Source organism: Podarcis pityusensis, assembly GCF_964106645.2.
Source record: "Podarcis pityusensis genome assembly, chromosome: 7".
In the NCBI taxonomy this organism is placed as follows: Eukaryota; Metazoa; Chordata; class Lepidosauria; order Squamata; family Lacertidae; genus Podarcis; species Podarcis pityusensis.
This window is the reverse complement of record NC_138031.1, coordinates 13,745,931-13,773,222: the sequence shown is the minus strand read 5'-3', so window position 1 is coordinate 13,773,222 and position 27,292 is coordinate 13,745,931. Positions and strand designations below refer to the sequence as shown.

The 27,292-nt window shown below is 43.9% G+C and overlaps 1 protein-coding gene across 3 annotated transcripts in view; it reads left to right on the top strand.

Moving 5' to 3' along the window:
- The first annotated feature begins 73 nt into the window (after positions 1-73).
- Positions 74-27,292, top strand: part of NSMCE2 (NSE2 (MMS21) homolog, SMC5-SMC6 complex SUMO ligase) — a 203,322-nt gene continuing 176,103 nt past the window's right edge. The window contains exons 1-3 of one of the 3 annotated variants that reach the window (XM_081012855.1): positions 74-296; positions 2,086-2,232; positions 26,258-26,364. In XM_081012855.1, the coding sequence (XP_080868981.1) occupies positions 2,100-2,232; positions 26,258-26,364 (240 nt within the window). In that variant the 5' untranslated portion in view covers positions 74-296; positions 2,086-2,099. Of the gene's footprint in view, positions 297-2,083; positions 2,233-26,257; positions 26,365-27,292 lie in introns of those variants that run through there. The other 2 variants (XM_081012856.1, XM_081012857.1) reach the window with 2 other exon arrangements.

Genomic DNA, 27,292 nt, shown 5'->3' with positions numbered 1-27,292 from the left:
CTGCCCCACCTCTCCCCACACCCACAACCCCGGGGATCTCTGCGCCAGGCAAGCGGGGGGGTCGGCCGAGGGATTCAAAAAATAAGAATAAATTAAGAATAAAATAAGAAAAAAGAAGTGATCTTCGCAAGGCAACTTCGCAAAAAAGGAAAAGGGGGAAAAAAAGTGGGAGGAGGATGCGTCCTGCCCGCCTCCTCTTTCTCAGGAACTAAAGGGGAGGAGAGAGTCAAGGGAGCGGAGTGGGTGTGTATCTCCAGTCATTTGTAATCGCCGTCTTTTAAAACTTATTAAATAAGGTATAAAGACATTTATTTGTTTTTAAAGTATAAAGAGAGAGGGGTGGGAACGTGCCTTCCAAGAGGACAGATTTTGCGCGGCGCAATTTTTGTTCTATTATTTTTATTGTGATAATGCTGTTCTATGGTATTTTATTGTTCTTAGATATGCTGCAAGTGGCTGGGGAAACCCAGGCAGGTGGGCGGGGTATAAATAATAATAAACGTTATTATTATTATTATTATTATTATTATTAAGTTCCCTGCCCTGAGGAGCTTGCAGTCCGGCAGTTCTGCCCAGGAGGTGGAGAAGCCGTGGGAGCGCAGGCTGGCCTTCAGGAGTCTTCTTGGCCCTCTTCCCCCTATAGAACCCAGCGGCGTAGCGTGGGTTGTCAGCACCCGGGGCAAGGCAAGTAATTTGCGCCCCCTAACCTGGGGCAAGGCAAGTAATTTGCGCCCCCTAACCCCTAACCTGCCACCACTGCCAGCTTCTTCTTGCTGCTGCCTGACCTCTGGTCTGGTGTGGTTCTCTCCCGCGCTCAGCGCTGCGCTGGGCGGCCGCTGCACTGTCCCTCCCCCAGATAGTCCCTCGCTCTCTCTCCGCACCGCACGCCTGGCACCCACCCCCTCCACAGTGGGCGGCGACCCAGCGGCTCGGATCGGATTCGCACAGCCAGCACTGCAGTGAGAGAGAGAGTGAGTGAGCCAGGTAGGGGCAGAGAGCTGCGAGTGCGAGCGCGCCCCCCGATGTTGCGCCCGGTTCGGCCTGCACCCCCCACGCTACGCCACTGATAGAACCTAAATGCGTGGCAACAAGTTGTGGGTGGTAGTTTGAAGGGACGGGAGGGCGGGGAGGAATTTATTTATTTGTTGTTTGTCGGCCTGCTTTATAAACCACGACTTTTCCACAAGTTTCCACGTGCTCATGTTTGTTACTGCTTTGCTGCTTGGATTCTAGACCCTTGGAATCACAGTTCTGAGTTTAGGCCCTGAAGGCAGGATTGAATCTTGGGTGGTTTGGTTTTGTTGTTGTTTTTGCTTTACAGAGATTCTCCTTTTATGTATTTATTGGGGAAGCTGGCCTTCTTTTTACAATACTTCTAACTGCGTGTAATCAGCACTGTAGAAATTTATGTGTACACACACACACATATATATAAACACCAAAATGATTTTTAGAACTGTGCAGCCTGAGCACAGTTAAGAAAAAGAGGTAAAATCGGCCTCCTTAAGAAAAAGAGGTCAGAATAGGCCAATATTTATGTGGACTGTCCCCAGATCAAGTTTGCTTCTTCAGGTTCTCAGATTTTAACCTAGCTCAAGGTTGTCATCTGCCCTAACCAGATCAATCACATTTTTATTTTTCAGTCCATGAAAAATACGATTTGAGAGCCCTCTTGCCTCAAAATGGCAATTAGACATAGCGTTTTGGCGACTGCAACCTTGGTTTAAGAAGCCATTTGGCCCCTAAACTTCAAATGTTGAGGATAGTGCAGTATAAAATTATTATTTTTTAATTTGCGGAATACGGATAGGTATTCAAGGTCGTGGGCTATTCTTCTACACAGTTCTGCACGACGTATTGTTGTGAACAGGGATTTTCGACTGACAAATAGGAAAGATGGGAAAAGGGAGAGGTTTCTTTGTGTTGAGGAAGAGATGAGAGTTTGTTTGGCTCAAATTAGACCGACTATAAATGAGATCGACTAGGCAGCCCTTCCTTCCGAGAGACGGGAAAATGTGTGCGTGAATGTGCATTGCACAGTGGCACAGTGTCAGAACTGTAAAAACATACGTTATATTTTTTCAGGAAACACGTCCACAATGTCTGGGCGCTCTGTGGTCTCCTTCAGCGCTGTGGATGCCTGCCTTTCGTCTCTGAAAACCTGCCAGTCCAACATAAGTACCGGAATGGACATCGCTACAACTGTTGCTCTGGACCTTGTGGAAAGTAAAAGTGAGTTGTGGGTTTGTTTTGTGTTTTTGGAGTGGCTGTTATTTGTGCTGTCGCTTTATTTTCTTTAAAGAAGAAACCCAGCCAGGTGGGCGGGGTATAAATAATAAAATTATTATTATTATTATTATTATTATTATATTGTACCTTGGTCAGACCACATCTGGAATACTGTGTCCAATTCTGGGCACCACAATTTAAGAAGGATGTTGACAAGCTGGAATGTGTGCAGATGAGGGCAGCCAAGATGATCAAGGGTCTGGAAACTAAGCCTTATGAGGAACGGTTGAAGGAGCTGGGTATGTTTAGCCTGGAAAAGAGGAGACTGAGAGGAGATAAGAAAGCCATCTTCAAATATTTGAAGGGCTCTCATATGGAAGATGAGCAAGCTTGTTTTCTTCTGCGCTGGAAGGTAGGACTCAGACCAGTGGCTTCAAGTTGCAGGAAAGGAGATTCAGACTAAACGTTCAAAAAAAACTTTGACAGTAAGAGCTGTTCAGCAGTGGAACAGACTCCCTTGGGAGGTTGTGGAATCACCTTCCTTGGAGGTTTTTAAGCAGAGGTTGGATGGCCATTTGTCATGGATGCTGTAGTTGAGGTTCCTGCATTGCGGTGGGTTGGACTAGATGACCCTTGGGTCCCTTCCAACTCGAAGATTCTATGATTATAAAGCTTTAGTTGAGTGTTAGAATGCAAATGGGGCCCTGGATAAATGTTCAGGGCCTCCAAACAGCAGTAGCTGTTTAGCTTTGTTAAAGTGCACTTCAAAGAAGTCGTAGTGTTCCATCCTGACACGTAAATTCTCCCCCCTGCATTGTGAATTGCATTTTGAATGACAAATCAGAACCAGACATAAATGTGATCAGGAATGTGGCTTCTTTTGTGCTGCAAAATGCAAGCTCAGTTCTGATTAAGGCTGGGCGATACCGGGTTTTCAACATTGCGCTATACACCACCAGCTAAACATCGCAAACATCTGAAAAAAGGATGCAGCTTTGTAGAGGCATTGGCTGGCGTCACAGTTTCCCCCACATTGCGGTTTTTGCATAGCACACACGCATCATAATTTGCGATATATTGCCAAGTCAAAAATTATGAAACCAATATCGTGATAAGGACTTCAGATCGGTTTTCGACAATATATCGCCCAGCCCAAACACACACCATGATTCATGATATATTGCCAGGTGAAATTTTTTTGAAACCGATATCGCCATATGGACTTCAAACTGGTTTTGGATGATATATGAATATATCGCCCAGCCTTCGTTCTGATGTAGCTCTCCCTGGTGTTTCTATGTTCAAAATAACTGTTTTTCACTGGGCATTGGCATTTAAGCTTCTAAGGGTTAGTCATTGTGTAGAAAGATGCCCACTTGCATTGAAAAGTCAGAATGCTGGATGCACAAAACTGACTGTCACTGTGTGCTCAGATTAGGCTTGTGTGCTTTTGACTAGCTGTCAGTGGACCCCCAGATGGAGAGGGGAGACTCTCTATGGAGGTTTTGGGGACCTCCCCAGGGAGGGTTTGCCAGGGCATGAAAACATCCTACAGTGGTACCTTGGTTCTCAAACGTACTCTGTTCCGGAAGTCTGTTCCAAAACCAAGGTGCACTTTCCCATAGAAAGTAATGCAAAATGGATGAATCGGTTTCAGACTTTTAAAAATAACCCTTAAAACAGCAATTTAACATGAATTTTACTAACAAGACCAATGATCCATAAAATGAAAGCAATAAACAATGTACTGCAGTCACACAATCAATCCATCAGTAGCTGAACTGGGTTCCACACAGTCACAAAAACAAAACTAAAAGAGCCGCAAAAATAAAAACTCAAAATAAATAGCAAAAACAGACAGACCTCAGCGTAACACTCAAAACGGAAGCGTGGCACTCAAATCGGAAGCGTTCAGCTTCCAAAAAAAGTTCGCAGAATGGAACACTTCTGGGTTTGCAGTGTTTGGGTTCCAAGTTGTTCGAATACAGAGGCGTTTGAGAACCAAGGTACCACTGTACACAGTTTCCCTAATGTGCATCGTACTGGGACAGTTTGGCTATCAATGGGAGTTGGTCGGGATGGCTGGATGTTAACCCCAGGGTTAGAGTTCCTGGTAAACAACAGCAGGAGAGGATATTATGCCTGTGGGAAACTTGTAGGATAGCCCAACCTTAAGTTGGGCCTGAACGCAGTCCTCCAAGCCTTTCCCCAAGCCATGGACTTTGATTCACATCTTCCTTGAGCATTTTTGCCTGGCTGGAACGTGCCCTTTAACTCTGATAAAGACTTGTGCTTGGCTTACGCTGTGGTCTGGTTGGACGCGGAGAAATGGTGGGAGAAACCAGCTGGGGAGACCCCAAGGGAAGACGGCTCAGAGCCTTGGCATTGGTGGTGGGATGGTGACGATCGATCAGAGGAAGAAGATGGGGAGGAGGAGGCGTCGGAAGCTGAAGAGGTCACAGGGCTTCGTGAGCGGGGAGAGTGTGCGGCAGAGAGAAGTCTGGAATCAGAGGCAGAAGCTGAAGCAGGAGAGTGGGAGGAGGGAGGCCAAGAGGCAGAGGTGAGTCCGACTGCTGAAAGTCACAGGGGTTGGTCAGAATCAAGGACAGTCGTACCTCGGCTCATGAACGCCTTGGGAGTCGAATGTTCCGGCTCACGAACGATCGAAAACCGGAAGTGAGTGTTCTGGTTTTCAAACGTTCTTTCGGAAGCCGAACATCTGACAGTGCTTCCGCGGCTTCCAATTGGCTGAAGGAGCTTTCTGCAGCCAATCGGAAGTTGTGCTTTGGAAGTCGAACGGACTTCCGGAACAGATTCTGTTCGACTTCCAAGGTACACTTCTAGAGTTACTTCTGCTAAATGAGCCATCGTAGGTCAGTGAAAATTAGTCTCCCGCAGAGTGGATTTGATTTAAATCAAATCGATTTAAATCACGGTTAAATCATGATTTATATTACTAGTCGGTAAGACTTGATTTAAGTCCTTTTTTAAAAACAAACAAACAGAAAGACTCATTCTTGCTGGTATAATCTTAATATTTACAACCAGATGAAGGTTCCATTTTTGGAATAATAGATTTTCAGAGTACTTTTTACAGTTATATCAAAAATTACTGATTTGGTTATGCCATTAGAAATACACAGACAGATAATTATGAAATTATTGTGAGGCTTAATAAGTTAACTTATATTTGGACAACTTTTCTGCTGTACTTTTTATTGGAAGGATCATTTCCTTAATAACAATTTAAACAATTTATTTAACTAAAACAATAACATTATAGCATATGTTTCCATGTTTGTTAACTGATGTGGTTAAACATTTTTTTAAAAAACAAAAACAAAACTTAGACATGAAAAACTTAAAACAAATCCTTATTTCCTGATGGAATAGCCTTTTGACTATAATGTAACTTAAATAGAAAAGTACCTTTAGAAAGATTTTTTTCCTCCAAAAGCATTTTATTTTAAAAATCTGATTTAAATTTTAAAAAAAAGATTTAAAATAAATTAATTTAAAAAATAATTGATTTTTATCCACCCTGGTCTCCCGGACCTTTTAGACTCTCCTTTCTATGTACTATCTGAAACCAAAGGGGTGGTTTTTGCCCGATGTGACATATTTTGGCATTCTTTTCCATTCATCTACTCCACTAATAATGTGAGTCTGAGAAGAGGGGACCATCTTAGAACGGAAATAACTTTTCAGAGCTGTGATGAGTATGAGTTACTCGTGCGTAAACTGGTGCCTCTCTAGGCTAATTTGCCTTGTTAAACCTTTCTGACTGCACAGCCCTTTCTAATTGTGACTGCCTCAGTCGCTGGCAGAATCCGTCAGTGGGCGTTTCTTGAACCTCTTCCAACATAAAAGTTGTTTGACACCCAGTCTCCTCCTCCTCTCACTGCGCGGGAGTCTTCTGCGCAGGGAGGGCGTGGGTAGCGGAGGACCTGTCCCCTCCTCACTGAGTTCCAGTGAAGAGTCCTGGAGCCCTCTCTCCGATTCCCCCATCTGCTCACCTTTATCCCTGGTGTTGCGCTTAAATGCTTCCCCCTCAACTGAGCTGTTTCTCCCCCTGCTGCTGGGTCCTTCTCCAGCATCATCTAGGAGCCTCCCCTTCGCCTCTCGCTCCGATGTCAGTTCCCTGACAAGAGCCTTTTTGAGTAAAGGGCAGGAAAGAACTGCTGCAAATCGATAAATATGAATGGATAATAAAAGTTCCTTTCTTTTTTGCAAATCATCTTTACTATTGGTTTCTTTTAATTTACATTCATAGAATCACATTATAGCATCTCAGTTCTCCTGTGGCTAAACATGTATTTCTAAATAATAATAAAGAAAACATAAACAAAAATTTGTGCTTAATTGCTTGATTCATTCGCATTCCTTTTATACTTGACTTCCCTCCCCTTCTTACTTGGGCCCTATGTTTTACTTATTTGAATGCCTCTCTTAACACGTCTATGAGTTTGTTTTCCTGTTTTTCCACTATATTTTAGTAATTTCTGACAGAAGTTATTCTAAACCAGTCAAAATTTCAATTTCCCCGTGATAGTCTTTCAAATATCGTTTGAATATGTTCCAGTCTTAAATTTTTGTTTTCTTTGATCTCTTATCTGCCCAGTCAACTTGTCCATCTCCGCGTACTCCATTAATTTGGTCAACCAAATTAATAGAGTCTAATAAAAGTTTCTGTACATTTCGAGGCAAGGTAAAGAAGCTGTGGGCAGATATTCTTTTTTCTTTAAAATTACTGTAAGTGTATCTGTGCGTTTTGAGAGGAGGTAAAGAAAGGGAATTAAGATTGCCGGAAGAAATATCAACAACCTCCTATATGCAGATGACACAACATTGATGGCAGAAAGTGAGGAGGAATTAAAGAACCTTTTAATGAGGGTGAAAGAGGAGAGCGCAAAATATGGTCTGAAGCTCAACATCAAAAAAACAAAGATCATGGCTACTGGGCCCATCACCTCCTGGCAAATAGAAGGGGAAGAAATGGAGGCAGTGAGAGATTTTACTTTCTTGGGCTCCATGATCACTGCAGATGGTGACAGCAGTCACAAAATTAAAAGACACCTGCTTCTTGGGAGAAAAGCAATGACAAACCTAGACAGCATCTTAAAAAGCAGAGACATCACCTTGCCAACAAAGGTCCGTCTAGTTAAAGCTATGGTTTTCCCAGTAGTGATGTATGGAAGTGAGAGCTGGACCATAAAGAAGGCTGATCGCCGAAGAATTGATGCTTTTGAAATATGGTGCTGGAGGAGACTCTTGAGAGTCCCATGGACTGCAAGAAGATCAAACCTATCCATATTGAAGGAGTGAGCCCTGAGTGCTCACTAGAAGGACAGATCCTGAAGCTGAGGCTCCAATACTTTGGCCACCTCATGAGAAGAGAAGACTCCCTGGAGAAGACCCTGATGTTGGGAAAGATGGAGGGCACAAGGAGAAGGGGACGACAGAGGACGAGATGGTTGGACAGTGTTCTCAAAGCTACCAACTTGAGTCTGACCAAACTGCGGGAGGCAGTGGAAGACAGAAGTGCCTGGCGTGCTCTGGTCCATGGGGTCACGAAGAGTCGGACACGACTAAACAACAACAACAAAGAAAGTGGAAACGATATATTATGGTAGAGCACTAGAGGGAGCCCTTGCCAAAGTTAATCTCCTTGGACGTGGAAGAATCCAAGTCACTTTTAAATTTAAAAATTTAAGCAGTGCTTTTTTTCAGGGGGTACTTGAGGCAGTTATGGGCACCTATTTTTCTAGCGGGGGGGGGGGGCAAAGCACTGGATTTAAACATTTTATTTTAGAACTGTGTGCCCAAGTTAGTAGTTGAACTGACGTGTCGCCTGCTTCTTAATTGATTAATCAACCAGTTTAAATTCAAATGCATTTCCATATTGTCAAAGCCTTAAGTTTTTCATTTAGGTATACGAAGTGCAAGCAAATTTTATTTTTAAGCAAGCAACTCCACTATTTGCTGTCAGAAACAGAGGCTTCCTTTTTCATATTTTCTGTTTCAGACCCTGTTACAATTAGACGCCAGAGAATGAAAACGAACCTAATAGCCCCATTTTAAACTTCCCCCACCCCAAATAAAATAAAAAGTTTTGGTTGTTTAGGGCTGCAAGCCTCGCAGCATTCACAATCCTAGACTCGGAAGGAAGTTCTACTGAGTTTAACATGATTTATTTCCAGGAACATGACTAGAGCGTCACCCTAAATATGTTAATACTGCAGTCTGCTTTGTTTTCCTTTTCCCCATAAGGAACATTATTAAGTTTTGTTTTTAAAAAACCATCTACCGTTTGATTGCAAGAAAGCCTTTAAGCAGTTTACAAAACAGCACGAAGTAAAACGTTAAAGGTCTTGGCAAAAAACAGTTAAAAGCAAGTACAATTGAGTCTCAGCTGGGAGAGCGGCTCAGGACAATTGGCAGTAAGTCCCACTGTACCCATTGGCTTACTCCCCAGTAAAGTGGTACAGTATTTAGGATCCCAGCCTGAGCCGGAGTTGTTCCTGCAGAGGAGGTCCACTATGGCAGTTGTATTATTAACAACCCATTTGAAAACGGATTTAAATGTTTGTTTGTTTGGAGTGTGAATGATTCACACTTAAAGCTGCAGAGGTGCTGATTCAGTCAATTTGGAAAGAGAGTTTGCTGTCTCAGTCAGGATCGGACAACATTTACATAGAGGCCTTAAAGGTAAAGGTAAAGGGACCCCTGACCGTTAGGTCCAGTCGCAGACGATTCTGGGGTTGCAGCGCTCATCTCACTTTACTGGCCAAGGGAGCCGACGTTTGTCCACAGACAGTTTTTCCAGGTCATGTGGCCAGCATGACTAAGTCGCTTCTGGCGAACCAGAGCAGCACACGGAAACACTCGTTTACCTTCCTGCCGGAGTGGTACCTATTTATCTACTTGCACTTTGACGTGCTTTCGAACTGCTAGGTTGGCAGGAGCAGGGACCGAGCAACGGGAGCACACCCCGTCGTGGAGATTCGAACCGCCAACCTTCTGATCAGCAAGCCCTAGGCTCAGTGGTTTAGATACTTAGCAAGGATTAAAGTTGTGTGCCATGAAAAACATTTGTTCATTTCCGTGGCAAATATGTTGCACAACTTTCCCCCCTTGCCTTGAATAAACCCCTTTTGTTGCTCTTTTTTTTGGGGGGGGTGTTGCTGATGTGGATTACTATTTAAGATAGTTTGCACCCTTCTGATCTTTGAGAATTTGAAGCAGTCCACGTCCATAAGATACACAATACAGTAAATTACAAAAAATAAATCGATTAAGCTGCAGCGATTAAAAAACAATACTATCCGGATCCGGAGCGACGTGGGGTGAGCGGTGCGGTGCTTCGAATCGACTGCTTCTTTCACGGAGTGAAGCCGCATTGCTGTTACCGGAGAGCGCTGACTTTTTCCTGTGGACAATTGGACTTTAAACAACTACCCGTGAGTAGAACGGAAAATTGGATCTTTAAACATCTTAATTTGGCACCGAAACGGGAAGGTTTCAAACAGGAAGGCCGCCTTCCTCTTTTGTAAATAGATTGAAGCAAAGACGTTGCAAGCTAAAGTCTTGGAAAGCCTTATGTAAAGGATTAAATCTCCATCGGTTAAAATTACTAAACCCCCCTTGGAAGCAGGAGAAGGGGGGGGGGATTTTAGATCGCCTAAGCCTGCAGGAGAGAGAGTGAAGAAAGATAAATTACCACCGTTTTGAACCTGGGAACGGCTGCCAGTAAGATCGACGTTTTGGGAAAGTTCATTGACTGTGAATAAAACGTATGTTGACAGATAGTTAAATAAGAGAAATATATTGTTTCCATTGTTTCCTTTTGCACTTAAAAAGGAGCAAAAGTAACTGAAAATCGAAACTAACTTTGTTGCTGGATCTGCGTTTAAAAGGACGGATACAAATAGAAATTGTTTCCTCTAGAGGGAGCTTTTGAAACTGTTGCAGGAGTGGAGCTGGGGAATTTTTCCAGCTGCAGAGATTAAAGACCGTGAGAATCAGAGATTGACCTTGGACAAGAATGTCGACAGAAGAAGCCTTAGTGATTGCATTTTGCAAGACAAGTGCTTTATTGGAACAGCTTCATGAGAAGACGGATGTGATGATTATTAAAATTGATAATTTGGGACAAAAAATGACTGATTTGGGACAAAAAGTGAATACCTGTACAGAAACTACTCAGGAATCGATTCAGGAATCTGCTTTGACATGGCAAGCTGTGGAGAAGACGAGGGAGAAAGCTGTTGTTGAACCTTAAGTAACACAAGTGGAGAGAGCCCCAGCCTTACAGAGGCAATTTGATGAATATAAGCTGTTGCCTTTTACGATTGAATTTAGAGAAAGCCAGATTTGGAGGGATGGAGTCCTGCTTGGATTGGAGAAGGAAAGTTGGATAGATCCCCTTATGCAGGGATGTTCTGGCTTTTGGGATCTGGATTTGGGTCAGGGGGAGATTGGAGTTGTGGGGGCCTTTAGCTTCGGAGGGATTTTGAAACACGCTCTGAAATATCTTTTGGACTTTAGTTCTGACTATGGAGAATGGGCTGACCTGTCGAGAAGGAATAAAGACATTGTTAGGTTGGAGTTTCCCCGAGATCTACTCCTCAGCGCCAAAGGAAGGAAATTAAGAACAAGATCAGCAGAAGATAAAGTAAAGTGCATGTATAAATATGAAGAAGATCTGCAGAAGGGACATGGAAAAGAGTTAAGAGCCTCGGGCAGAAGATCACCAGGTTGATGGACCATATGGAATTGATAGAAAGGACTGACAGAATCCGAGACCAGGGAGAAGAGACGGTGGAAGAAGATTGGAAAAAAGTTTAAAATTTATTTAGAGAAATATTGTAAAATTAATGAGTGTTAGAAAAATGTTGGAATGAAATTATACGGCTTTAGTAGAAATGTTATAAGGAGTTAAGTATAAATAAGTTTTAGGGTTTTAATGGTAAGATAAGGTTAAAATAAATTAAGACAATTAAATGACAGGAAACAGTGAAAGATGGAAAGGATTTGCGGAAATAATAACTAGAACACAAAAAAGGGAGGTGTGAGGAGGTCGATGAAACAAGTTAATGAAAGACAAAGATATGGAAATATTGGATGTGTTTTTAATTGTTTTTGCTTTTGTTTTTGTTTTGATGTACTGTGTTGTTTTTTTATGTATTGTAATGTATTGATTTGTATTGTTTACTTTTTCTCTTTTTTTTACTTCTTTCTGTAATCCTTAAACTTTTAATAAATATTATTTTTTTTAAAAAATAAAAAACAATACTATCCGAACCAGCAGCCAATCACATTTTTTTTAAAAAAACAAACCAACAAGCCACAGAATAACACGTGAAAAGCCTATTGAAATAAAAGAAAATGCTTCTGTTAATAATAGCGTGAGGGGGAATGTCAAAAACTGTTGTTGGACTCCTTGCTTTGAGTCAACTACGCTCTTTGTGTGTGTCTCTGTATCTGTGTGTTGTGTTTGTATATATATTACTTACACACACACACAAATAATATATTTAGCTTTGTGTGAAAATGACTAAATAATAGCAACGACCCACCCTGCCACCACCCCAGTTTCCAAGAGGAAGACAGCAAGATTTAAGAAGCCGAACCAGCTGGAACAAATTAACTGAAAACACAGCTGACGTGTGTGTGTTCAGTCTGAAGATTCCTTTATGTAAATATTACGCATCTCTAGCCCTCCCCGTGTTAGTCACTGCCCTTTGTGTAAATCCTTCCAGAAGGGGGGGCATACCAGGGTCTCTCCCCCTCTCCCCACCCCACCCCAGCCATGATCCGGTATTTTTAACTGCAGCAGTCTGTGCAAATGTTGATGCCTACCGAACAGACCCAAAGGGAGGAAAATAATGTTGTGCTTTGAAAATTGTTCCGTCTGCACAAGTGTTTCTGCTTGATGGAAAGATTGCTGCCTGTCCCCCGTCCCCGGTGGGCTGTTCTCGGGGGTATCCCGACCCCCCAGAGTGGATTTGTGGGTGGTGCATGGGGGAAGAGGAATTGCGGAAGCCCTGTTGCACAATTATTATTGTCATTTATGAAATTTGTTCGCTGCCTTCCTTTCTATGCTCCCATGGTTGTCCGCAACTATCAGAACTCCTTGCACTGGCTTCTATTGGTGGGGCAACTAAATAATAATAATAATAATAATAATAATAATAATAATAATAATATAATTTATACCCCGTCCTTCCTGGTTCAAAAACTGGGCTCAGGGCGGCTAACAACAAATTTAGCTTCCTGCAGCCAATCGGAAGCCACACTTTGGTTTCTGAACGTTTTGGAAGTTGAACGGACTTCCGAAACAGATTCCATTCGACTTCCAAGGTATGATTGTACTGCCCTGTGTGGCTAAGTTATAAAAGGCTTATTCTTACTCTTAGTCTTAATCTTAATCTTGTTTAGAAGCATTCTAATTCTCACGTATCCTTGCATGAATAAATGTGACAGTTGAATTGTTGCTCGTCTCGCAGATCAGGTTGACGTCCCTTTTGACTTTGTCCTCATTCTGGTTCTGCCAGTGACTCATTTTCGTACCCTCAAGGGAAGTCGCTTAATATTCTCCATGCCTCTTGTTTCCCATCTGAAAAATCAGAACCCTCCCATTACCTGTGGTTTCATCAGCGCTTGTTAGAATTCTGCTGGTTCCTGTATTCAATTCAATTCAAGGTTTCTTCCTGCCAGATTTTAGCGCCTGATAAAATTCCTACATTGTTTGCTTGAAGTGCTCCTGTTAGTAAGCACTATTCAGTTAACACAGAGAGAACCAACTTCTAAATTTTCAGTCGTCCCTTATTATGAATAATAATCTTTATTACTTATAAAATGCCTCTTAAAAAACAAGAACAATTATTCTCCTGATTCTTTCTGTCCCTGGGAGCAGTTGGTCTGATAATATAGTTGACATCACCTGGCACGAAGGACATCTCAGGTGTGCTGAGGGGCTGAGGGACGATTCTGCAACCTCAAAAGATTCCCACAGCAGTGCAATGGGTCCTTCTAAGAATGCTCACAGTATATTAACGCAAATAGCATTTATATGAAATCTGCACAGAAGCTTATTAGAGGAGTTCAGACAACCTGCCTCATGCATTTAAACAAGGCTCCCCATTTTGTGCTGTTATGGGAAACAGCCGTAGCTGTAGCTCAGTGGCACAAGGGACGTGGGTGGTGCTGTGGTCTAAACCACAGCCTCTTGGGCTTGCCGATCAAAAGGTCGGCTGTTTGAATTCCCCGCGACAGGGTGAGCTCCCGTTGCTCTGTCCCAGCTCCTGCCAACCTAGCAGTTCGAAAGCATACCAGTGCAAGTAGATAAATAGGTACCACTCTGGCGGGAAGGTAAACGGCGTTTCTGTGCACGCAGGCTTCCGTCCTATTGCGCCAGAAGTGGTTTAGTCATGCTGGCCACATGACCCAGAAAGCTGTCTGTGGACAAACGCTGGCTCCCTCGGCCTGAAAAGTAAGATGAGCACCGCAACCCCAGAGTCGCCTTAGACTGGACTTAACCGTCCAGGGTTCATTTACCTTTATCTTAGCAGTGGCAGTACATCCTCCTTGCATGCAGAAAGTCCCAGTAATGATTCTCATAATTTTTAGGCAGGGGCTGTGAAAACCCTCTGTCTGAAATTCTTGATTGCTGCTAGGAATGAACTTACAAATACAAAACTTTCTGCAGAAAAATAAAGCAATGGGAAAGGTTTTTGTTTATAGAGTTGCCAGGAAGGGCTAGATTTATGTGCATGAAATGGCAGGAGGCACATTTTTTCCTGCTGGTTTAGCTCCGCTTTCTTCCCTCTTTGTAGCTGACAGAAAAGGAAAAGGCCCTGCAGGGTCTGGCGAAGGAGAGTATTTTCTCTGTCCTAGCCTGGCTTCTGTGTTCAGTAAATGTTCAATATGAGGTTGCTTTTGGGTTGTCGTCTCACTTTTCTGCCACATGATGGCGCACTTTCCATTTTCCTGTTTCAGCTTTTGTCAAAACCAGTCATGATTAGTACCTGTTGCTGCTGTAAAAGATAAATTCATCATATTCTTGAAGCATTCCCCTGCTTTCCCTGCCCTGTACTAAGAAAAGGCCAGCTGGTCAATTAGACATTGTGGTCCATATGAATGCTGCTTCCAGATTCTTACGTCAGATGGGATGAATGGTCAGAAGTGGAAGTTCTGAGAGTCCCGTAAATGCAAAGATTTTAAACATTTAGAATGCTACCCATCTATTTTGCTCCCTACTGGTAAAAAAAAGTAAATTTAAATTTTGAGTATGTAAACATGTGTGCATAGCATGGGAGAACAGTAAGCAATAACTGCATGCAGCACAAAAATGGGTATTAAAAGTTATTTCTTGTGATGCTTCTCTTGGGACATATTTCTGCATCTGCCTGTTTACTGTACAATAACATGTTTCGCCCCCGCATTTCTATCTCTTAAGGCTTGTGTTTCACCTTGGGCAGTACAGTGGTACCTCGGGTTACAGATGCTTCAGGTTACAGACTCTGCTAACCCAGAAATAGTACTTCAGGTTAAGAACTTTGCTTCAGGATGAGAACAGAAATCGTGCAGCAGCGGCGCAGCAGCAGCAGCGGGAGGCCCCATTAGCTAAAGTGGTACATCAGGTTAAGAATAGTTTCAGGTTAAGAACGGACCTCCGGAAAGAATTAAGTTCTTAACCCGAGGTACCACTGTAGTACATATTCCCACAGTGCATTTGAGGGTGGCGTTTCAGCAGCCCACTATGTGCATTTGCTGGTACGTCTGTAACTTTTGCCTATCCATTCATGCACGCATGTCAACACATGTTCCCACAGTAGGATGAAGCGTGCTGCTGCGGTACTGCCCCGCACCCTGAACTTACAAAATGAGTGTATTTAGTTGGTGGGGGATAGCCAATGTAGTGTTCCCCCCTACTAGTGTTTGCTGGACTACAACTCCCATCATCCCTGACTATAAGCCATGCAGGTTGGGGCTGATGGGAATCAGAGTCCAGCAACATCTTCCAGGCATTTCCTTGGCTGTCCCTTTATTACACCAATGCCACAGCAGAAAGTGCAAAATGAAAGTGCATGCAAACTTTCTGAGAGCGAGTACTATATCAGCTGTCCTCCTGCCATCCCATAATTTACTTTCCTGGCCCTGCCTTTTATCCCGGGGGATGGGGGAGGCGGCAGAGATATTACCACGGCTTTCCTGTTCTTCGAACTCCAGTGATGCTGTGCCAGATACCATTCTGCTGTGTGCGGGTTTATGCCGGATTAGAGGAGATGAATAAGGAAACGGATAAAGTCTGTAATGCGCCGAGGTGCTTAGCTTTACATTCAGGAGTACGTTCCCCTGTTGCTAAAAAAAAACACCTCCGCCCTTGTTTTAATTATAACTCCATTCCCTTCTGCAACGAGGCGCTGGTGTGCCCTGAGATAATATAAAGGACGTACTTCACCAAACTCATTAGTTTTTCAAGGCATCTCACGGGTAAAAACTTGACCTTGTTAAATCTGAATCAGGCTTTCTGTGACAGTATGTGGGAGTAATTCTTCATCCAGTCTTATTAGTTTCAAGGCTACTTGGGAGCAATAATGCATAATGGAGGAGATAGATGCCTGACAGGGAGATTTCCCCAGCCTCCTTGGCCTGAAGGGTGTTGGCTGGCCTCTGCTAGGAAGACACCAACATAGATAACTTCTTTTTCTCGATCTCATTCATGCATGGACTGGATGTCTTGAGTGTATGGTTAGGACCCTAGCTACTCTTGCCCTGACTGTAATCAGTCTGGAAAAGGAGCCTTGTAGGGCTGGGCGATATATTGATATATCGTCCCAAACCGATTTGAAGTCAATGTTGTGATAATGGTTTCATAATTTCATCAGACCTGGCAATATATCGCGGATCCTGGTGTGTGTGTCTTTGTGCTACACAAAAATCGCAATGTGGGGAAAACCACGAAGTCGGCCGATGCCTCCCATGATAAATTGGTATACAGTGGTACCTTGGGTAAAGTAATTAATTCGTTCCGGAGGTCTGTTCTTAACCTGAAATTGTTCTTAACCTGAAGCACCACTTTAGCTAACGGGGCCTCCCACTGCCGCCACACGATTTCTGCTCTCATCCTGAAGCAAAGTTCTTAACCCGAGGTACTATTTCTGGGTTAGCAGAGTCTGTAACCTGAAGCATACGTAACCCAAGGTAAACACAATGTTTAGTTGGTGATAGATCCAGTGTGGTGTAGTGGTTAAGAGCGGTAGTCTCGTAATCTGGTGAACCGGGTTCGCTTCCCCGCTCCTCCACATGCAGCTGCTGGGTGACCTTGGGCCACTCACACTTCTCTGAAGTCTCTCAGCCTCACTCACCTCACAGAGTGTTTGTTGTGGGGGAGGAAGGGAAAGGAGAATGTTAGCTGCTTTGAGACTCCTTCGGGTAGTGATAAAGCGGGATATCAAGTCCAAACTCTGCTTCATCACAATGTTGAAAACCTGATATTGCCCATCCCTAGATCATAGCTTAGCGGTAGAACGCATGGCATGCATGCGGAAGATCTCAGGTTCAATCCTTGGCGTCGCCAGTTAAAGAAAAGTCCAGGTAGCAGATGACTGGAAAGATTGTGTTTCTGAGACGCTGAAGACTGCCAGACACAGTAGACAGTTCTGGGCTGGGAGTACAGCCAGGGTTTGACCTGGTATAAGGGCAGCTTCTTGGGAAACTGGTGGAACATCAAGGCAATCAATGGGGAGTCTGAGAGAAGCTTTGTCCTTGCCTGAGGGACAGTAAATCACACAGTTCAGAGCTGGAGCTAACTCTTTATTAGAAAAATCACAATCTTCACAGACTTGGCTGTGTTTCAGGACTAATGAGCATAGCGGCTCATGCCCTGTAGGTCCAACAAAATGAAACAGGTTGCTGAGACTAAAAGTCCCCGCTTTCCCCACAGCCATCTGTCTTCTCCTTTCCAGGGCTTCTTTCAAGCAATAGGAGACTGCGCCTGTTTGAAGCTAACTTTTGTGCGCTTTTCATGCCTCTTCTGGTTCTGGGAGACAAGTGGTGAAGGGAGCTTGTTGTGGCAGGAGGGGGAGACACCTGCGGCTCTTCACCAGCTAGACTCATCTCTGCCTCTTGGCCTCCCTCATCCCTTTGTCCTCCTTCATTCTTCTGCCTCTGATTCTTCTTTCTGTCACAGACTCTCCCAACTCATGGAGCCCTGTTACCCCCTTCAGCTTCCAACACCTCCTTTTCCAAGTCTTCTCCCTGTGATCATTGTCCCACCACTACCTCCAGGGAACTGAACCTTCTTCCCTTGGTGGTTCCCCAGCTGGTTTGACCCACCATTCATCTGCATCCAACCAGTCCATGACTGGTTCCTCAGACTGAGAAGCCAGGTGATTGTTGGACCATTATACAACCAAGTGGAATCCTGTTGGGATGGCCAACAGGCTGACCTCCAGATGTTGTTGGACTACAACTCCCATTGGCCACAGCCAGCACTGTCACTGGTTGGAGATGATGGGATTTGTAGTTTAGCAATATCTGGAGGGCACCACCTTGGCTGGCCCTGGTCTTGGATAATAGAAGCTATTCCGTGCCCAAAAAGCCAAGCCATGCTGGGTTATCCTGTCCCATGGCTATACCCCCTGATTTTTCTTGCAGTAGAGATGTCTCCTGAGAAATCTCTATGTGGGACAAGAAGCTACAGTTAGAACTGGATATGGAACAACTGATTGGTTCAAAACTGGGAAAGGAGTACAAAAAGGCTGTATATTGTCTCCCTGCTTATTTAACTTATATACAGAATTCATCATGCGAAAGGCTGGGCTGGATGAATCCCAAGCCAGAATTAAGATTGCAGGAAGAAATATCAGCAACTTCAGATATGCAGATGACACAACCTTGATGGCAGAAAGTGAGGAGGAATTAAAGAACCTTTTAATGAGGGTGAAAGAGGAGAGCGCAAAATATGGTCTGAAGCTCAACATCAAAAAAACGAAGATCATGGTCCCATCACCTCCTGGCAAATAGAAGGGGAAGAAATGGAGGCAGTGAGAGATTTTACTTTCTTGGGCTCCATGATCACTGCAGATGGTGACAGCAGTCACAAAATTAAAAGACGCCTGCTTCTTGGGAGAAAAGCAATGACAATCCTAGACAGCATCTTAAAAGCAGAGACATCACCTTGCCAACAAAGGTCCGTCTAGTTAAAGCTATGGTTTTCCCAGTAGTGATGTATGGAAGTGAGAGCTGGACCATAAAGAAGGCTGATCGCCGAAGAATTGATGCTTTTGAATTATGGTGCTGGAGGAGACTCTTGAGAGTCTCATGGACTGCAAGAAGATCCAACCTATCCATTCTGAAGGAAATCAGCCCTGAGTGCTCACTGGAAGGACAGATTCTGAAGCTGAGGCTCCAAGACTTTGGCCACCTCATGAGAAGAGAAGACTCCCTGGAGAAGACCCTGATGTTGGGAAAGATGGAGGGCACAAGGAGAAGGGGACAACAGAGGACAAGATGGTTGGACAGTGTTCTCGAAGCTACCAACATGAGATTGACAAAACTGCGGGAGGCAGTGGAAGACAGGAGTGCCTGGTGTGCTCTGGTCCATGGGGTCACGAAGAGTCAGACACGACTAAATGACCAAACAACAACAAAAGCACTGCTGGTTGAAGGAATAGGGACTGGTCTTTAGAAAGAGATGAGAATGGATGTTGGCTTGGGAAATGCTTCTTCGCATTGTTCCCTCTTCTCTCCTGCTCGCACAGAAGAGTGGCCGAGAAACGCTAGGGGCTTTAAAAATAAAATATGAAGGGCCTATGTTTTAATTGTGCATCTGTGCCCCATGGGTTTGCGAGCTTAGGCCCCTATTTAGAAAACGGAATAAAGCAGAAAACACAATAAATCTTCTGGTGGGGGTAAAGTGAACTTACGCTGTTAAAACTCAGATGAAAGCAATACTAAACATCTCCTAACGACCGAAGGGTGCTGTTATTATGAAATGGTTTATAATTAACCTCTATAAGTCTTATTTAATTGTGTTGCAAGAGACTAAAGCAGGTTTTAAATCGGTTATTACGCAGCCCAGCGAGATAAATAACACAAACAGTTCGTTGAGTGGGCAATAACCCTTAAGGAAAATGATGTTCGCAGGGGATGGGAGCTTGCTTCAGGTGTCCGAAGGGAGCAAGCGAAACCGGGCCTCAGCCAGGGATCTGATCCAGCAGGCAGACTTGGATAACATTCTCACTTATTGTTTAAGCTCTCCTTAAACCAAACTGTTTTGGAGGAAAGCCTGGCTTTGCAACAGGTTTAAGTGGGGGACTTTGTCCCTGGTGCAAAGTAAGTGAGGGTCAGATTGACCAGAATCACACTCAAGCAGGTGAGGCCAGGGAGTCTTCTGGAGGAATTGGCTTGGACGGAAAAGTTGGCTTAAGGCCTGGTGTGTCTCCATTGACTTGTAAGCTCAGCTCATGCTTTCTTCTGACCTAGAGGGCACCTTCGACCCACAGAGCCTACTCTGGTGATACAAAAGGCAGGATATTTCCGCTCAGTGGAATAGCAATGGCTTCGCATGGTGCAGGGGCACATAATAATAATAATAATAATAATAATAATTAATAATAATAATTTATTTGTACGTCACCCTTGTGGCTGGGTTTCCCCAGCTACTCTGGGCCATAGCTGTCAACGTTTCCCTTTTTTAAAGGGAAATTCCCTTATTCCGAATAGGATTCCTTGCAAGAAAAGGGAAATGTTGACAGCTATGCTCTGGGCGGCTTCCAACAAAGATTAAAAATACATTAAAAAGTCACATAAAAACTTCCCTGAACAGGGCTGCCTTGAGATGTCTTCTAAATGTCAGGTAGTTGTTTATCTCTTTGACATCTGGTGGGAGGGCGTTCCACAGGGCGGGCGCCACTACCGAGAAGGCCCTCTGCCTGGTTCCCTGTAGCTTTGCTTCTCGCAATGAGGGAACTGCCAGAAGGCCCTCGGCGCTGGACCTCAGCATCCGGGCAGAACGATGGGAGTGGAGATGCTCCTTCAGGTATACTGGGCCGAGGCCGTTTAGAGCTTTGAAGGTCAGCACCAACACTTTGAATTGTGCTCGGAAACAACTTCAATTCCCAACATCGCCAGTTAAAATAGGTCTTCAAGAGGGCCTGGGGAGGACCCCTGTCTCAGGGAGCTACTGCCAGTCAGAATGGACAGTAGTGGATTAAACACTGATCCATTGTAAGCATACAGTGGTACCTCAGGTTAAGTACTTAATTCGTTCCGGAGGTCCGTTTTTAACCTGAAACTGTTCTTAACTTGAAGCACCACTTTAGCTAATGGGGCCTCCCACTGCCGTCGCACCACCGGAGCATGATTTCTGTTCTCATCCTGAAGCAAAGTTCTTAACCCGAGGTACTATTTCTGGGTTAGCAGAGTCTGTAACCTGAAGCGTATGTAACCTGAGGTACCACTGTACGTCCACTTACCGTATGTAGAACTTGCTATCAGTTTGTAATCATGTCCTGGCAGCTGTTCTCGGTGTGATAATAGCCAGCTGAAATCGGTAGCCGCAATCAAGAGTGCCTGACAAATATGTGCAAACAACTGGGGGAGCCGGGGCAGATGGGCAGGGTATAAATAATAAATTATTATTATAAATTTTTATTATCTGGGTAACATTGGAAAAAAACCACCTATGATTCTACAAACATGGGAGAGTTTGAAAGTGGGCGGCAGCCGCGGCTGCTGCAATACTCAGATGTTTGTTTATGCCAACCAGCTTCTCCCCCCAGAGAAACCTAGAAACTTTAGTTTTGGAATAGGAACTTGGGGAAACAATAAGCTGCTTTGTACAATATCAGGCCATTTGTTCATTTTACTTAGCATCACGTGCTCTTGACTGGCAGTGGCTCTCTAGAAATCATTTACAAGGGACTCTGAGCACCCTTGCTGAACCAAAATTCCCATGATATTTTTTTGGGGCAGCTAAAATGGAAGTAGGAAACCGCAGCTATAAAGTTTCCCTATAATGTGTAGCAGTGCCCATAAAGCTGCTTTAATTCTGCCCCAAAGATATTCCAGTTCCTGCTACAGATTTACCAATATAATTCGGATTAGCTCATGACAGAAATCAGGGGGCGTAAGAGCCCGGTTTAGCGGATGCTTTAAGTCCTCTTTTTAAATCTGTAGTGAAGTTGGCAAAACTTGGCCAACTCTATGCTGCCTTTAACCATCTAGCGTGCTCCTTTTTCTAGGAGTGTAGAAAGTTCTTGTGGAATTCTCTCTCCCTTCTTAGAGTTCAGCAGTTGTTGCCCACACACGGCCAGGAAAAACTTAGTATATTGCTCAAATTTGTGCATTGATTTTTATTTTTATTTTTAAAAAGAGCACGGCTTCTCTGTCTGCGTAACTGCCAAACCAAATTCCATGTTCGATTGCACACTGCTGCAATGGAATAGTTACATCCACGCAGCTTTGTTTATGCAAAACTGCCGGTGCCTATTACAAATAATAATTGACAGTGTTTCAAAAGCAAAACAAGCCACATGGATCGTTTCCCTTCCTCCCACCTCCTCTTGTATTCTGCGCATGAGAACCCTGGTAAATTTAGGATCCATATAGCGTAAAGTTTGTTCTTTCTAAAAGTACTGCTAGTACATTAAGTTCTGTACAGTAAGTTCAAATAAAGATTAATCTTTTGATAGGCCGCACACCTAGAGATTAGAAAACCAGAAATGCTTCTGGTGAGCATCATTTTGAAATTAGCAGTGGAGCTCTTGTGGCTGGAATGTTGACACCGGAAGAATGCAGTGTAAGAGGCAATTATTTAATATCCTTCATGTCTCAGTTGGGCTCTGCCTGTTTATTTGCTCCTATATAGATATAAACAGCTCTTGAGGATCCACAGCAATTAAGCCGTTGTTTGATATGCTGAAGGGGTTTCAGGCAAGACCTCTCTCTCTCTCTCTCTCTCTCTCTCTTGTGAGAATCGCAGGTCACTGTTGAGTTGCGACTCCTTCATCTATTTCTCCTTTTGCATGATTTCAGAGACGTAGGACGGGCGAAGTTTTGTGTACGCTGCAGCTGTGATTCATTTGGGCCGCGGGGAGGAGGGTGCCGGTTGCTTGCTACACAAATCTTCCTTGTGATTCATGAAGTGCAATGCGTGTCAGCCTTGTAGGAGACGCATTCACCTGACGAAGGAGGAGAGTTGCTTCCTAAAGGAGAAATTAGCTAAATGCTAAAAGTGCATTGGATAGCGGCAGGGTGGGGTTAGGAGAGACACACAAGGGCTGCTGGGTGGGAAAAAGGTGCTATCTTTTACCTGTCCTGATACTGCTGCTGGCCAGTTTGGGGGCAACTTCAAATTCCAGTATTATAATAATGAGAGTCGAAAAGGGATCTCTCTTTCTCTATCTCTCACACAAACACACACGAACTCTGGATTTGAAGATTGAAAAAATACTGGCTTATAATAGTTGGATACTAAAGAATGAATACCATATGTAGCTGCAGAGAGAAGTCCTTTTATTCTACTCTTGTCTTTAGTTTCTTTCTTTCTTTTCCTTCTCTCTTGCTTTCTCCTTCTTTACCTTTCTCCTTCCTTCCGACTTTGCTCAGTATACAGTGGTACCTCAGGCTAAGTACTTAATTCGTTCCGAAGGTCCGTACTTAACCTGAAACTGTTCTTAACCTGAAGCACCACTTTAGCTAATGGGGCCTCCTGCTGCTGCCGCGCCGCCGGAGCCCGATTTCTGTTCTCATCCTGAAGCAGAGTTCTTAACCTGAAGCACTATTTCTGGGTTAGCGGAGTCTGTAACCTGAAGCGTATGTAACCTGAAGCGTATGTAACCCGAGGTACCACTGTATTATAAATGGGTATGTATTTCTGTATACAGTCATACCTCATGCTATGTCCGCTTCATGTTACGTTCTTTCAGGTTACATCCCGCGGCAACCCGGAAGTACCGGAAAGGGTTACTTCCAGGTTTTACCGCATGCACAGAAGTGCAAAATAACGTCACGCGCATGCGCAGAAGCAGCAAATCGCAACCCACGCGTGTGCAGACGCGCCGCTGTGGGTTCTGTTCTTTTCATGTTGCGAACGGGCCTCCGGAACGGATCCCGTTCACAACCAAAGGTACCACTGTATCTTTGAATAAGTATCAACATCATCATCATTATTAATATTTGAAGGGGGATCTCTTTCTGCATTTCACTCATGGTTCTGTGAGTGGCAGGAAGCTACAAGTTAGTCTGGTTGGCCGGATTCAGACATTCAAACAAACCATACATTTGTGAAACGCACCATGGTTTAGTGCAGGCAGTCCTCGTTTTGAGTGGAGGTTATGGTTCGGACCCCCACATGCGTAAGCCCATTCCGTCCCTGGCAGCTACTTCCGGGTTCAGCGCTGTCCATGCCTGTGCAATCGTGCATCATTCAAACGCACCTAAGTCGGTTGTTGCCTGAACTTTGTGTGAATGTGGAAACGCCGAGGCTTGATCCCTAGGCCTTCTGCACGCAGAGCTGTTGCTCCACCACTGAGCTGCAACCCTCCCCCATAATATCCTCTAATTGTCTGGCGTGAACCAGCCTCCTGGACCTACACTTTGGGCCCGTTGCCGTTTCCATAATGCAACCCCACCTAGAATGCATTGAGGTAGTCAAATCTAGCAGCTGAGTGTAATCTTCCAAGGTCAACATTATGCAAGTGGGATTGCAGCAAAAACTAAATGTGGGTTGCTCAAGCGCATGAGGTAGTGTATTTCTGCATTCGGCATGGGCTGTTCACATAGCTGCCACCACCATCATTATCTTCATCATATCCCACCCATCTGGCTGGGTTGCCCCATAAGACTTGTTAGGAAGGAACTGGCAGAGATCTAGCATCATGGCCAGAAGAGGGCTTGCCGCTGCTGTCACACAACTTGTGTGTTTTGCTGAGGAAGGAGATTGCACAACCGGCAGAGACGTTAACTCTGGACTTTTGCACCATGTGCACGTCCTTTCCGCGAAAAGCGATGCAGCAGATTTCACGTTGCGATGAAGGAAAGGGCAATTGGGGAGAAAGGTAAAAAGTCAAGACTGGAAGGTGGGCTGGGGAAACCCAGCCAGATGGGCGGGGCATAAATCATAAATTATTATTATCATTATTAGATGGATCTTAAAAGATAGAATATACTGCCTTTGTGGGGGAGAAAAACACAAAACTTTTAGGTTGCTAATTTCTGCGGGCAAGGCACAGCTTCTTGTTGGGACACTTCCAGCTCCAAGCACACCTCCCCTTATTTCCTGTGGGTTAGAAAACGCTGACTCAGGTTTTGATGTTAGAATGCTGGCATTTATAAGAATGGGGACTAATTATAGTCTAAAGCGTAGTTCGACAAGAGAGGGCATTTTTGTTTCTATTAAATATTTCTCAGGCAATGTGATGAGTCACTAAATATAACTTCTGCACAAAATACCCTGATTGCCTAATGACTAGGTGTTGGTAATTGAAATTACACACAGACACACACTCTTTCTCCCTCTCTCACCATCTTTCTTGCATAAAAAAATCTGGGAAGTGTCTCTCTGAGTAATGCATTCGTTGAGGTTGCCCAAGAATTGCAGAGTGACTTTTGATTGCAAAAGCTGTAAAAACATAACTTAACGTTTGAAGAACCTGGAAAACACCTGTCATGTTGTATGACAAAATGTTTCTTCGGTATGTACGTTGACAAAGTTGAAGTGGGAAAGTGTTTGAAGGGTATGAATAAAATACTCTCGGAAGTGGTGGGCAGGAAAACAACAAATATTTTGGAATAAAACCATTATGGCAGACACAAATCTATATTCCTTTTATAACAGATGGCAGATGTTTATGGAATACCTAAATGGTTCAGGCTGTGGCAGGAATCCACCCACTACTCATGGGAAAACGTGGTGCGATCTCTTAGAGCAATCAAACAAAACACATGGCATGACAAAAGTCTGTAATTTTATCAGCCATTGACTGCTGTAGCAATTGTTTCCTCAAAATTTATCTTCTGTGCTGTGAAAATAAATAAAAGCAGTTATTTAGCATAAAACGGTTGTGGGAAACCAATGCACTGTGGCAGTTAGAGATCTGAGGAGACATGAGTTCAAACCCAGTTGATAATGAAGTTTACTGGGGTAGTCCCTCACAGCCCAGCCTACCTGGCAGGGTTGTTGAGAGGATGAAACGGGGAGGAGGTTTTTTTAAAAGAGAGAGGGCCAATTGTGGAGAACCTCTCATCCAACTTGGTAAATTTATTTTGTGCCTCCCCACAAAGTGAGGAGAAATATCCCTACTGCCCAGCAAAGTTATTCAACTAGCGTAGCAAGTGATTGACATTCAGTGTGTCAGGTGAACAGCTGGTGAATGGTTATCTGTATCCATGTTGATTTGACAGTGATAATACTCTGGTGTTACCACCCTGAAGTGCAAAATATCTGCTAGCTTTGGAAACAAAGAATAAGAAGTTCTTCTTCTTTTCCCACTCATGAGGCCTGTACATCCTTTGTTTTAAATGTATGGTTAGAGCATGGATAGGCAAACTGAGGCCCGGGGGCCGGATCCGGCCCAATCGCCTTCTCAATCTGGCCTGAGGACGGTCTGGGAATCAGCATGTTTTTACATGAGTAGAATGTGTGCTTTTATTTAAAATGAATCTCTGGGTTATTTGTGGGGCCTAGGAATTTGTTCATTCCCCCTCAAAAAAATATAGTCTGGCCCCCCACAAGGTCTGAGGGACAGTGAACCAGCCCCCAGCTGAAAAAGTTTGCTGACCCCTGGGTTAGAGCTTTAGACTGCAACACAGCACTTGGAGAACTGCCGCCTTAGTGTTGAAATCAATTTATTGTTTTCAGCTTTTTCTTCCACCTCTCAAGTGTTTTTTCTTCTTCCTCTCATCCTGTCTCTGGTGTTTGTCTGACTCCTTTAGAGCCATGAGCTCACTAGGTCTGGAAGAACAAATGCCTTAATTTTTTTAAAAACACACACAAAATAAATCGTTTATTTTGCAGACGACATGAAAGAGGTTGCTGAAATGGAAAGGGTGATGTTGGAATACGCTGCAATGAGCAGAGAAATGAACCACTATATGGAAGCTGTTGAAGACACTGTGAATCAGGTAAGCGACAACCGTCACGTTACATGTGGAACAAGTTGTACGACCCCTACAGAGGCACACTGATTTGAAAGGTGTTCTGACAAACTGGATAAAACTGAAGTTTGGCAGTACAGAAGAGCATAGGAAGCTGCCTTAATGGTTCATCTAGTTCAGAATTTCCTTCACTAACCTGCAGTGACTCTCTGGGGTTTCAGACAGGGGACATTCCCTGGAAATGCTGGGGTTTGAAGGTTGTGAGGTGAAGCAATTTTTTGGTGGATTTTAGTAGACATGTTCAGCTGACTTGTGAACGATATGCAAGTCACTGTGAGATATCTGCCAGTTCCTGGAGTTCAACTCTTTTTTTCTTTCTCTCTCTCTCCTGCCTCAAATAACCCTTTACCCCGTGCTACTTATAAAACAATAAACATGTCTGATGAAAATGAAGGATTGTCAGTAATTCATACAGTTGCGTGGCTTTGAAAGCCGAGTTGCTGTTGACTTAAGCTGCTGTTGGAGCGAAACAGCAGGTGAACTGTACCAACATCCTCTTTTGATTGATTCAGCAACCCGCTGAGTAAGAAATGAGCCATTGGATTGCTGTGATGTTTCCAGCAACGGACTGTGGGAAACCCTTTGTTTGATCAGGAGTGGAAACTCCCTTCTGTGAGACATTTATCTCACCTGTAAAATGACTTACCTTGTGCTACTTCTCCTTTCCAGTACGTTTGAACTACTGTATTTCTCTCTCTCTCTCTTCAACTTCCAAGTTAACCAACACCCTTTTAAAGACCAAGAACATAAACAATGATGCCATTATTTGGCTTAGCTTTTAGGAAGAAAGCAAAAGACCAGATCCTCTTTTATATACAGCATTACCAAAGTGAAGCAAGCCATAACGGGCAAGTAGAGAGGGGTTGTGTTGTTGTTGTTGTGGTGGTGGTGGTGG